The sequence below is a fragment of the Achroia grisella genome, unplaced genomic scaffold (genome assembly GCF_030625045.1).
Source record: "Achroia grisella isolate CSIRO2021 unplaced genomic scaffold, CSIRO_AGI_Agris_v1 utg784, whole genome shotgun sequence".
Classification (NCBI taxonomy): domain Eukaryota; kingdom Metazoa; phylum Arthropoda; class Insecta; order Lepidoptera; family Pyralidae; genus Achroia; species Achroia grisella.
Window position 1 is genome coordinate 1,360,056 of NW_026713024.1, and position 14,352 is coordinate 1,374,407.

Genomic DNA, 14,352 nt, shown 5'->3' on the forward strand with positions numbered 1-14,352 from the left:
ACACACGAGTAGTGTAATGAGAATATTTTGGGTTCTTGGGTATTTATTTTGGAACTTCAGAGTTTTTTTATCAGAGCTGTATCAAAACAATCGGTAATAATTTAGGAAATCGGTACTAAGTTATAAATTTGTAGATAAAAGTAGGTAAGTTTTACATGTAATATAATTGATTAAGAAATCAACACGGAGCTCACAAGGAACTAGGAACTTAGCACAACAGTGAGCAACATGCTCACTATTGTGCTAAGTTCCTAAATAATTAAAGAGAAAAAAAGAGACTATAATATTGCCGTGTCCTGTTACAAGGCTTAAAAGATACACCGTTTTATCAGGTGTAGAGAAAATAAAATTGAGTAATGATAAGTAAGATACGTTTGGAGAATAAAAGAAAAACATGTTACAATTACAGCGATATCATTTAGATACGTTTTAAGGGACTTGCATTTCATTATTTTAATTACACAATTAAATGAGGATAAAAAAGAAATAAAGTAATTTATACAATAAAAGAAGATAGGCAGAACAATAATAAGATATCTAGTGAGTGCTGTAGGATAATAAACAAAGGACAATTCATACAACGCCATATAGTCCTAAATTAAGCAACGATTTGACTATGATAGCTTTAATGCATAAGTACAGAAATATAGATGCATATGGTGAACTTAATATCTTAAGGCAACGTCTCCCCGTCAACCATGGGGAGAATTTGTGGGTATTTACGACGGACATGCATATTTGATATATATACAACAATTACCAATTACCCTTTCCCCTCCAAAACTTAGTATTATTTTACATAATACTAAGTTTTGGGGGGAAATAATGTCACAGATAACATAATATTACATAGTAATGTGGACGGATGATCTTATTAGAATAGAATAGAAAATCATTTATTCAAATAACCTTAATTTAAGCACTTTTGAATAGTCAACATTTTTTTTAAATCTACCGCTTATTCGGAAAGCTGTCTCATCACAAGAAGAATAAGCAAGAAACTTGTGTGTTGCTCTTTTAAACAATCCTTGTAAGTTCACATTTTAATATAAAAACACTCAAATATAAAAACACAATAAGATTAAATCAGTCGTAGTGATAAGAGCAGACCAGTCCCTACAAGCAGCACTCGTTCACGAGTATGACGGATGAGCCAGCCATCACTGCGCTCGACCATATTTTAGGGAGCCCAATGACCCGGCCGGGCACTCGACCACGTCACAGCTAAAACATTACTATATGGTAGTTACAGTATTCGCACTTTACATGAGGATGCATGCGGCAATCAATATAAAATCCGCTACGCTATCATATACCAAGAAAGCAGTATGAAAAATAAATTATTGCTAGCAATGTACCATGTCAGCTCAACGCGGTTCCCCCTGGAAACCATCTTGATAAATTGGTGAATTTGTCATGATGGACTAACTGACCTGACCTCATGCTCATCTTATCATCGTCCCACTGGTGCCTCGCCAGCGTAAACCGTTAGCGAACGCATGTGCACCATTCCATTATCATCCATTTAAAAATATACTATGTTTTGTGCGCTCCATATAGAGCCATGACATATTTCTTTTTAATTTTAAATATTTTCTTGAAGTCTACTGAATTTTAAGCTCACAGTGAAGTCATTATATTTAATGACCTCCTCTCAGGATATAGGGTACTCGTCGTATATATATTTTTATATATCTACTAATAGTTAGTGCCATCTGGAGATCTCTGAACGAATTATATTAGAACAAACGTACACTATTATGCTAATTTCAAATCTTAACAGACGTAGGAAGTAATAACTCAATCGTTTGTTGAACTGTCAATCCACAAAGAATCGCTCTCCTTTTGTGTAGTCGCAAACATAAAACTATATAGAACTTTATTGCTCTGTACATAAGGTTGTTATTGTAAATGTATCCGATTTGCGTAGTCGAATTTATACAATTAGAACTCTAAAGGTGTTGTAATAAGATTATTTTTGGATTGTTTAAAAGTAATATACGTTAAATAGATCACCTCCTACTCGAAGTAGTGTCTGTTATAGTAAATCGTTTAATTTGTATATATGACAAAATATACAGCGACTAATTGAGGTCAATAAGAGGTACAGTTATTGTGAAATGCACACCTACATTTTTGTTAATGGAGTTAAACAATAATTGTGTTTTATAATTCAAATATGCAATATTTTGATTAATTTCATAAAATTTTTATTTTTTTGTTTTGTAATGCATCTCTACGGAGGTGGGACGGGTGGGTAATCTTAATCTTTAGATAGTATAAAACAAAGTCGCTGTCGCTGTCTGTCCGTCCCTATGTATGTTTAAATCTTTAAAACTACGCAACGGATTTTGATCCGGTTTTTTTATAAATAGAGTGATTCAAGAGGAAGGTTTATATGTACATCCGGGCGAAGCCGGGGCGAGTACCTAGTAATATTATAAATGCAAAAGTTTGTGAGTATGGATGGATGTTTTTACTCTTTCATGCAAAAACTACCGAACGGATTTTAATTTAACGAGTGTGTATTATTAAGTCGAGTTATGAAAGTTTTGTATGAAAATTGAAGCAATAAAACTCGTATTTTTCTTTCTCTGGCTAGAAAAATAAAGATATAAAAAGATAAATGAAATACTGAAGAATTTTTTTTGCTATAAAAATAGTAATATAATAACTAGTATATAAAAGATTAAAATATCTTTTTATTTTCTTATATAAAAATTGCAGCAATCAAACATACGACCTATCTGATGGTATACGGTCACTAAAATCTATAAATGGTCTGTTGGCGGCAGACCTCTTTTTATAGATTTTCTTATTTTAAACCGTATATTTTTTATTACATTATTTTGCTTTTATTGTGTCATATATGTTAATAAATACGCTACTACAAGATTAGTAAGTTATTTATTTATTTACCGTACATTCACTGCCGTTGCCAGCCGTATTATGGCCCAAACACCAGGGCTATTGCCGAGGGCAACCTTTTTGATAGCTTTTATGTTTTTTATATATATTTGAATTTTGTATTTTGACATTCTGTTTTTATATACCGTTTGTTTTCTAATGCCATATTCTTTGTCTTTATATTTTTGCTAGCAAGCTGATTACAGATATTTTACCAGATCTAGGAACGTGTCTCATTTTAAACCAGCCTTAATACAGTCCTTCCGTAACAAGGGCTGTCACTTGCGCTTTGCTAAAACTATGAATAAACAAACTTTTTTTTATATTATACCACGATGGTGGCAAATAAGCATAATGCCCCAATGGTTACCATAGCCTATGGACGACTAAGACACCAGGGGTGTCACGTGCGTGTTCCGATTCTTAAGAAACCTTAATATACCCTTCTTGAAAAACCCCATGCTGATGCTGTAGTCTCTCTCGAGAAAATCTTGGAAAGTAGTTCATTCCACAATGTAAGTGTACGCGGGAGAAAGCTCCTTTGAAACAGCACTGTCCGAGACCACTTAGCACCACCTTTTGGTAAACCTTGGAAAATAGAGCGTATCCAAGATTTACCAAGTTAATTTATTGATACACCTAAAATAAATAACCCTAGACAATTAATACAACATCATCTAGTCCCAGAGCTGGTAAGCAGAGCTTGTGTTATGAGTACTAGACAACTGATATAGATACTTACATATATTTTTTTGTAAATACATACGTAATATACATAAAAAAACACCTAAACCGATGTAAACAATCATACTCATGAAATTCAAATGTTTGCACCGTGCGAGAACGAAACCGAACCATCGGAAGTTAAGCGGTGTGCTAAATCGCTAGACCACCGAGGCCGTCAGGAACCAGTAGGATTCCTTCACAGCAGTTACAAATATGCTCAAACCAAACAATTGGAGCTCCCTTAAAAATAATAAGAGCTCTTGTTTTGACACTAATGTCCTAAACAAATAAGCCCTTTCGCTTTTTCACTTTGCAGTCACTTAAGTTAATCGTCCGCTGCTTATTGGTTGTCGCACGCGATCTGTCGATTACAGCTAAACCAACTTATATAGACCCGCGTATTTTCTTAGTTAACTTAAAAGTAACTTAGCAAAAGGTTTGTGTTTTAGGTCAGCGTTGCTTGGCGGAGTTGTAGGCTGTTGTTATGATTCTTGTCTGTTTTGAGCGGAGGCTATATTAAAGCAGAAAACCCTTCAATTTTGTTTAATTCCTTCGCTTTTTTGGTTGTACAGCCCAGTTAGTACTAAGAGGTTGTTTTGTTATTGTAATTTGTTTTCCAAAGGTTATGTGGATATATTAATCTGTACTAATATTATAAATGCGAAAGTAACTGTCTGTCTGTCTCGCTTTCACGCCAAAACTACAAATCGATTTATATGAAATTTGGTATACAGATAGTCTAGACTCTAGGAAAAAATGTGAGCTACTTTTTGATACCAAAAAACAACCCGTAAGGCATTGAAAGGGGAGGTGAAAGGTTATATGGAGGAATCGTCATCTTTAAAGCTGGAAGTTTAAAATGTATTAATATAAAAAAAAGTTATATTCCATCCGAACGAAAAAAAAAACCGCTAAATTCCATCTCCAAAGATATTAGCTACTTTTTAATACCAAAAAAGGGTTGTAAGGCATTGAAAGGGGACATGAAAGGTTGTATAGAAGAATCGTTATTTTTGAACCTAGATACTTGAAATGTATTAAAATAAAAAAAAAAGTTATATTCCATCCCAACTAAATCGTTGGTAAAAGCAAGATATAAATGTTTTTTTTTGTAATTTATTTATAAGAGTTACAGATGTACAGATATATATTAGATTAAATCTTTCTGTATATTGCGTTAAAGTTGTAGAGAAATGTTAAGGAATTTGTATAATTACGGTGTAGGCAGGCCCACTTCTGTCACGGGTGGTCTGTGGAGCCCCGCTGTGTTGATATACAATGGTGTTCATAGAAACCATTACAAAATAGGATTATTGTCACTAGTGATTGCGCAAAAAATAACGACTCTTTTAAACAAAGAAACATTTTGACTGCTAAAGATACTTTTTCTGTAAAAACTCAACATCAATTAATCGCTTGTCAAATATTGTGGATTTTCCTTAATACGAGGTTAATGCCATTTTATTTTATATTGTGTACGAGTATCTGCGACTTCGTCGGCGGAGATGTTAACTTATCTATACATATAAATAAAATTGGAGTGTCTGTTTGTAATATTGAAATAACCGTTTTTTACTACATGCATATGAATATAAATACGGTGCATACACCAAAATAACATTTTTTACAATTTCTGTCTAACTGTCGTGTCTGTTTGTTCCGGCTAATCTCTAAAATGGCTGGACCGATTTTGACGGGACTGTTATTGGCAGGTAGCTGATGTAATAAGAAGTAGCTTAGGCTCTTTTATTTTAGAAAAATAAAGTAAATTCGACGCGGACGAAGTCGTGGGTACAGCTAGTTTTTATATAAAATTAATCAAATTTCTGAAATAAAAGTACCACTAAGTTACTCCTTATAACTTTAGCTATTTAAAGTTAAAGTTAGGTTAAATTCAAAACCTTACACCACCGAAGTCGTCAATTCTATGTATTATTAAGGATTAAAATAATGTCTATTTAATATTTTAACTCTAATGAACTAGTGCCAGATGGTAGTTTATATTTTTCACATGTTCAAACTTAATAATGTATATATATAACAAGTATTTAAAAGAGCATGACAAAATTTTTTTGCTCATTTTTCTTACGATGAATAAACTTTCAGAATAAGCGATAAAATAAATAAGTATGAATATTGAAAAGTGCTTAAATTTAAGTTTAAATTCCATTTTACTGTACTTAGTGCAAAGATAATTACTCTCATATCACTTCCGTACCGAAACTTTTGGGTCCGAAGTGCAGCGAATAAGTTTTAATTCAGTGTAACATTACATCAGCTACATTGACTACATTATTATATTCCTAGTACCTATATTTAGTGTATTTATTAGTTATTAGTGTGGTGTAACCTGGATTACATATTTACAAAGTTAACTGATGTAATGAATGCAATACAGAAGCCGGTGAGTCTGTTAACCGGTATTTAAGCGTACTAAAAGTTACGAGCTTACCACAGTTATTAAGTTATCCGTATCTGTATTATATGAAACTACTTTATGAAATGTATTAATTAATATTACTTGTTTAATATACATTATTTATATTAGTAACCTAATGTATAGTAGTTAACCGGGTCTTAACACGAATCACATTTGAAAAGTTGAGTTTCTTGTCAGTCCTTCTTAGCTTGTAAACACTCCAAACTAACGGCTGATTATTATAAAATTCTGTAATAGATCTGTATGAATAAAGATATTTTGATTTGATTTATATTGTATTCATTTTAGGGTAGATAACATAGATTCATAGAGAAATAAGAAATTAAAAGCATTTTTAAATAACATAACATTCTCACCAATTTATTATATGAACATCTTCAATGATACAATCAGATGGCCCGATGTACAATGATATCAGCTCATATTCAATCTTCTAGCAGTAATTTAGCAGTTCAGATAGCGTACAGGCCTTCTCGCAGCATTCTGTGGCGACGCCTTGCCTCTTGCCCCTGACGCTTTCTAGAGCCTTGAACTTCGGGAGAGCTGGTAGAGACCAACTATACATTTCGTAATCAGGAATACTGTTGGAAGATCTCTTGTCAACATCTTCTGTGCAAAGGTACGCCAAAGCTTCTGAAAGTCTTCTACCGCAGTAGTATTGGACGGAGTTTCCCGATGTGGTGAATGACGACAGGATTGCAGCCAGAGCGAGAAATAATGCCAGGACCTTCATTTTGTTATGAGTTGGGAGTGCTATTGTCTCAATGGAGAGATTGTGAATGTGGTTGAATCGTGAAAAACCGGTTTTTATATAGTAGAAAGCTTCATTAAAATGCAGATATCTGAAATTATGCTTAATACAGTGTTACAACGTGTAGGTCGCAGACGTTACAGACTGTCAGGTCACGTTTTCGAATCACTACACATGACATTCTGTGACGTAGGATTGTATACGTCATAATTTTGTTCCAGGGGTAATTTTAATAAGTACACGCTAAGTCATTTGGTCATTTCGTGGATGTCATGTAGAATTCATAGTTCATTACTGACCACGGTAAGTTAGCCGTGGAGTTGTACCAGGTTGTCTGTAATAGATCGACTTTTCGAAAGCGACAAAGTTATTATCTAAATAATTTTTTCAATTCAAATTCTAAATATCTTTATTCATGTAGGTCTATTACAGACTCTTATGATATGTCAAATATACCGTCAGTTCGGAATGATATCGAGATGAGAAGAACTGACAAGAAAGTCAGCTCGTTTTTGTTTCAAATAATAGTGGAACATGTTTATGATAAATACAGTTATTAAAATTCAAATTTGGGAGAATAGAGTGACCACCAGCATATGCTATCGCAAAGAACAAAAAATTTAATCAGTGTTCACAACCTGAACAGATCAGTTTAGTTTTATTGTACGTAAGGGGCCATTCAAGTATTAAGTAAGCACTGGGGAGGGGGGGGGGGGAGATTTTGGATGACATCCCCCATGTCATCCAAAATAAGCAATAATAAGTATGTCTATGGGGAGTCTAGATGATGATTACTCATCGGTAGTTATTTACTTTTTTAAATAAATGGCAACTCTCACATTCTCTTTGCTAAAAAAACAAAAAACAATACATTAATTGAAAAATGTTTACGTAATCACGGGGGAAGGGGGTAAGAGCTGTTTGTTTGTAATATTGAAATAACCGTTTTTTACTACATGCATCATCATTGCCTTGCCTTTATCCCATTATTTGGGGTCGGCGCAGTATGTCATTCTCTTCCACTGATCTCTATCAATCGTCTGTTGTTTTACTACATGCATACGAATATAAATACTGTGCATACACCAAAATAACATTTTTTACAATTTTTGTCTGTCTGTTTGTTCCGGTTAATCTCTGAAATGGCTGGACCAATTTTGACGTGACTTTCATTGGCAGGTAGCTGTTGTAATAAGGAGTAATTTAGGCTACTTTTATTTTAGAAAAGTAAAGTTAAATCGCGGGAACAGCTAGTAAAGATTAAAGAAATACGGCTCTATTGGGGTTTAGTACATTATCACATACGGATAGAAAATAAGTTATACCTCTTTTTGGTATAACTTATATTGTTGTGAAAACGTTGTTATGAAAACAGCTAACATATAATTTTGGATGCAGCTGTCTTTAGTGGACTGTATTTACGACAATAGGATTTGAGCAAGTGATAATTTGGAAGGCACTCACCTTGTACTGCGAGGATTGCCGGTTCGGTTTCAGCAAGGCTTCCCAGAACTCCGGGCTTGTCCGAACTTACCTTTTGAACGGGTTACCTGTTTACCGCCAAAACCGACAATAGGTGCTCTCCAGTATCAACTCTTGCGTTCCTTTATTATTTCGTACTTAAACTAATAATATTCACGAATTTAGTTAACAAATCTATATAAAATATCGACAATTACGACAGCGATAATCAGAACACTTTTTCGACAACGACAAAGGCGAAACGACTCCCGCCCTCGTAATCTCTTTTTTTTTATTATTATTTACGGCATTGGATATCGCGATAATGTTGCCGTGCGTATTATTGTGAATAGTGAACAATTAATATAAATAATCTTCCATTCTTTTCCTAAATGATATAGGATAAAGACTATTAAATGGATTGTTATTTTAACATATAATATCCACATAAAAGCAAAAGCAATATTACCTCTTCATGGATGTATTCAATCTAAAATATTTTATCCTTGTAACATTTCCCATCGTAAAATACTTCAATACAACACGTGAAAGAGACAAGTCCAGGCTTGTTTACAGAAGAAACAGTTTCGTGTTACAAAACGCACCATAAATCGTAACATAACGTTTAACTACGGTTCAAAATAGCTCACCAGATATAGTTAAACTGCAGTTATTATTAACTAACAGACGATGGGTTTATGACTGATATTCGAACTGGGAACTTTTATAGGACGAATGTGATATTAAATTTTTCATTGTGACTATTGACTCTTTGATTACTTCCTGTATACTTGCAGCCTAAAAAGGTGTGATCAACTTTCATCAGCGTCATTAATTATATCTATTGACATTCACCGGAATGTACGATACTGAATATGGATCTCCGTTCCAATCCCTCGGTGGTCCAGCGGTAGCTTACCGCCTTATTTCCGATGGTCGCGGGTCCGGTTCCTGGCACAGTACTAACTGTTTTCTTTTAATAAAAAAAAAGAAATTCAATTGAGTTTCTTGCCAGTTCTTCTCAATTGAATCTATGTACTGAACTGGATGGTAGGGGAATTATAATATAAAAAATTTGACGTTCATTAAACGGCTAAAATAAATAAATGATTTTTGAATTTGAAACACTTGTATTCATGAATATGATTTTTTGTATTTGTCTGGGTGTTTTACTAGGTGTATACTAGGTATTGTTGGAAGCTTGTCCATAATTTCTTTTATAAATATTGAATTATTTTAATATCAGTTTATCTCTTTTGACTTCTCCTTCACTGTGAGCACTACAATAGTCTACAATATAACTGTATTGAAAATGCAATTTCTACATAGGTAACAAACTTAATAAAATTAAAAAAAAAACAAATTTTTAAACATCTGTACTCATTTAGGTCTATTACAGACTCTTAAGAGTATGTGATATGTCAAATCTACCGTCAGTTCGGAATGACTTTGAGATGAGATGAACTGATAAGAAACTCAGTTTAATAGTAAACATATATATTAACATTACTTTAAAATCAATGAAACTTATTTATTATTTATTTCATTGACAACAATCCGCGTAAATTTTAAGATATACCTATAATTATTATATCATTACATAGTATGAAACAAAGTCGCTGTCGCTGTCTGTCCGTCCCTATATATGCTTAAATCTTCAAAACTACGCAACGGATTTTGAAGCGGTTTTTTTTAATAGATAGAGTGATTTTGGAGGAAGATTTTTATGTATAATACATGTACACCCGGGCAAAGTTGAGGCGAGTAGTTTAAGTAGAGTAGTAGTAAGTTTAACCAATTTCCCATCAACTACTCTTCGATTTACGTCAATCTCGCCTTTAATCTAATATAAAACAGATAATATACGACCTCGGCAGATTTATTGGCAGCCTTATATGGGAAATCAGTTATCTAAATAAAGGCAACAATTTCCACGTCCCTTCCCAACATGGCAACACTCGATCGAACGTTTCGAAACATACAAGTCCCTCGACATTATACTTACATGTATGAAAATAGTATTTATCAAATGGTGGAGTCAATTCGGAAACATGAATCCCTAAACATAACCCTAAAAGTTACTTTTCAATTATTCACTACCGTTTCGAATGATTAATTTACGGTTTATTTATGTACAGTATTATGAATAATGTAGTGTTTATTTATTTTATACATATGTTGTGTAGTCGGCAGTGTTATTGGACTATCTGCAAATTAAATAAACATGGCAAACTTAGGCCCATGCCTATCAAAGATTTGCAGATTTTGCGATGTTTAAGTGGAAACGCCACTACATGTAGGATAAAAAATATGATTATTCAAAAGTAATAAATATAAATTGGTTATTACTATTTCACAAAATCGAAAGTTGAAGAATAACAATCGTTTAGAAAAGAAACAGGCAGGTTTTTGTCAATTCAATTTTTGCTGCATTCGATTTCCGAACGAGTGTTACAATAAAAATACTATTTAAAAGTGTACAAGCACTTTTTTTAAGTGCATTTAAATAAGCATTAAGTTTAATTAATGAATTATAAAATAAGTGTAATAATGCACATGACATTTAAATTTATTATTATGAAATTGACATTTTCCTTTTTATACATGTATCTATTTTAGAATTTTATTACATATCATAATTTTAATTAATGCATTACATTAATTAAAATTATGATATGTAATAAAATTTAACACAATGTAAATTGTTATGAATAAATGAAATGAATGAAATTAATTCTATAAGTAGGTTATACATATATTACTTGGTTGATATTGTAATTTTTTAAATGCACTTTGAAATGAAATTTAAATACCTTAAATTGTTAAGTCCGCCATGTCAAACTTTATTTGTGTATTAAGTTTTAATAAATAAAGAAATATATTAAGGTGTCAGAAAGATTTAATATCCATATATAAACGAAGTAATTGTATACTATAAATTTGGTTAGTGATTAAATTTATTGCAAAACAACTAGTACCTACAATATGTATATTAAAGGTTGTAACAAATAAACAACATGAACGTATTATTACAATTAAGTATTTAGAGCGAATTAATTCGTTCCGAGAAATTACCCAATAATAGTAGAAACGGTACAGATGTTCGAAACATCCGGTATTTAACACACTGACCTACGCCATTTGCAACGGGCAACAATACAAAATGTCCGCCCCCAACTGTCAAACGCATTGAATTCGCGCGCATTTAATTTTATTTTGTACACATTGTGTACACGAATTTTGGGACTATAAATACGACAGATAATTTGCTGTATGAATAGAGTTAATTACGACATTTATTTATTGTATCCATTTCGGTAGACACGGGGGTTGCTCCTGTTTCTATTAGTGATATTCGCCCTTTACGATACACAAGGGGTGAGTCTGTAGCGATATCGAATTTTTTTTTTACTTGTTTTGTCTGTGGCCAGTATTTGGTATGCAGAAAATATACATAGGTACTTATTTACATAAATTTAAGACGCAGATAATTAAGAATATATATTTGAATTTACTTGGTCGTTGGTAATAAATTTTTCGATTTTTATTTTTGTTTGGTCTGTATTTTGTTAGGTATAAGACAAAAAAGGCGAAATGGGATAAGGAAAACGGAAGGGACAGGAATATATGTACATGGTAGATGGACCCAATACTTCGTAATACGATCCCTTAAAGTCCCTTCAACATCGGTCCAGCCATTTTTTTTTTATATCATATTTTTTTTTCATTTCAGAGATTAGTACGAACAAACTTACGGACATACATTTTTTTTAATATAAGTGCCGTATATACTTCTGTATGTATTTTGTGAAAAGCTGTTACTTTTAAATAATAAACAGATATTTAAATTTTGCCGTGCCTATAATGCCGTTAGGCTATAGTGACTTTTTTGGGTAAGAAAATAATATCTACTTTCATGATTTGTACTTGAATTCACTAATCAAGATGGTTTGCAGGGATTTCCACAATACATATATATATGTAAATATATTTAATTATAGGAGCCAACAGAATATCAGCGCTGGAGATGTATATACAGCTTTATGCTGAGTTGCTTGCCTCTTTATCTTTGCGGCACATAAAGCCACCTCCATTTTTAAAATTGTACAATATATTTTTCTATATCTCTATCTATAAATAGATATAGCATGCTATATCTTTGTAATTTATGAATGACTAGCTACTCGCCGCGGCTTCGCTCGGCTGTACATGTATTATACACATAAATCTTCCTTTTGAATCACTCTATGTATTAAAAAAACCGCTTTAAAATCCGTTGCGTAGTTTTAAAGATTTAAGCATACATAGGGACGGACAGATAACGACCGCGACTTTGTTTTATACTATGTAATGAAGCATTTATCTATAGCATTTATCATCTATCTATTTGGAGGACATTTTAAAATACATCTTTAGCGGAGCCAAATAAAAAATAGCCAATGTATTGTTGTGACAGGTATGTATGTACAGATCGACGGTCAAATTAATAAGAAAAATAAACATTTGAGTAACTCGCAGTATGACGGTGTAATTTGCACTATTAGTTAAATGACAACATAACTTGTATTTTTTTAAGTTGCGTAATATTAAATGGGACATAGGTAAGTGAAACGGAAGGACGATATAGTAGACAGAATAATGTTATTCACATAATGCGGTCATAGACAAATGTCAACTCAAATGCGGTCATAGATTATGTTGATATTTTTTTATTTTATCTGTCAATAATCAGAATTGCGTTTATTAGAAACAATTTTATGGTGATTCTGTGATTCAGTTGTGTTTTAGCATAGTTACTGTTTATATTTATATTATAATTACTATTATATTATATATTATTCAATGCGGTCATAGACAAGTGTCATCTCGTATGCGGTCTATTGTGTTGATATTTTTTTATTTTATCTGTCAACAATAAGGATTGAGATTATTAGAAACAATTTTATGGTGATTCTGTGATTCAGTTGTGTTCTAGCATATAATTACTATTATATTATATATACGATGACAACTCTTAAAAACACAGTATTAATTACTCTGTGCTAACTATAGACAAACATAAGGAAAGTGCTAAATGTTTTATTAAGATATAAGATAAAAACTTAAAAATATTATAAACGCGAAAGTTTCTGAGTGTGGATGGATTTTTGTTACTTTTTCTAAAAACTACTGAATGGATTTTGATGAAAATTTACAGTAATATAGCTTATACATCAGAATAGAATAGAATAGAATAGAAAATCATTTATTCAAATAAACTTACATTGAAGCACTTTTGAATAGTCATTACATTTTTTAATCTACCGCTCGTTCGGAAAGCTGTCTCATCACAAGAAGAACGAGCAAGAAACTTGCGTGTTGCTCTTTTAAATAATTTTATTATTACTTTACATTTTTAAGTTTAAGTGTGTGAATACAAACCACCAATTAGCACTAATTCAATTAAATACTCAAATAGAAAAAATATTGAATATATAACCAACTGGTTAAACAATTAATAAGAGGAAATCAGTCATAGTGATTAGAGCAGACCAGTCCCTACAAGCAGCACCCGTTCACGAGTATGACGGATGAGCCAGCCATCACTGCGCTCGACCATATTTTAGGGAGCCCAATGACCCGGCCCACCACGCCGCCACAAGTCTGGATATTTTAGTGAGCATGACTACTCAAAACACTAGACTACGTCAAAGCTACTTACAATTGCCATCTGATAGTTATTAGAATAATATATAGAGTATAAATTTCATGCGGGCACAGCTATTTTTATAATATAATTGTATTTTCAAATATCAATATTCAAGGCTTTATTTTGAGAAGTAATTTTAGATTGGCAACACAGTTTGCGTTTAAAACACTCATTTGTCATGGAGACGTTAATTTATTTAATAAATCAGTTTGGAGGATAGCGAGATGGGCTATTTGTCAAACAGTCCCGGTCCGGGATTCAATACCGGGATTGCTCCGGGACGGCGGCTAAGTACAAATGATGGTGTATAACTGACGTGACCAGACGTACCGTTTTGAACGGGACTGTCCCATTTTATAATTACGAGTCCCGGTGTCC

General features: G+C 32.6%; 2 protein-coding genes across 3 annotated transcripts in view; one reads left to right on the forward strand and one right to left on the reverse strand.

The window, feature by feature from the left end:
* Positions 1–14,352, forward strand: part of LOC131851546 (netrin-B-like) — a 247,031-nt gene that overhangs the window by 38,494 nt on the left and 194,185 nt on the right. The window lies entirely within an intron of this gene.
* On the reverse strand, positions 6,507–6,806 carry LOC131851549 (bombyxin B-2 homolog). Its single transcript, XM_059202058.1, has one exon. The coding sequence runs from the start codon at positions 6,804–6,806 to the stop codon at positions 6,507–6,509; it is 300 nt and encodes a 99-aa protein (XP_059058041.1).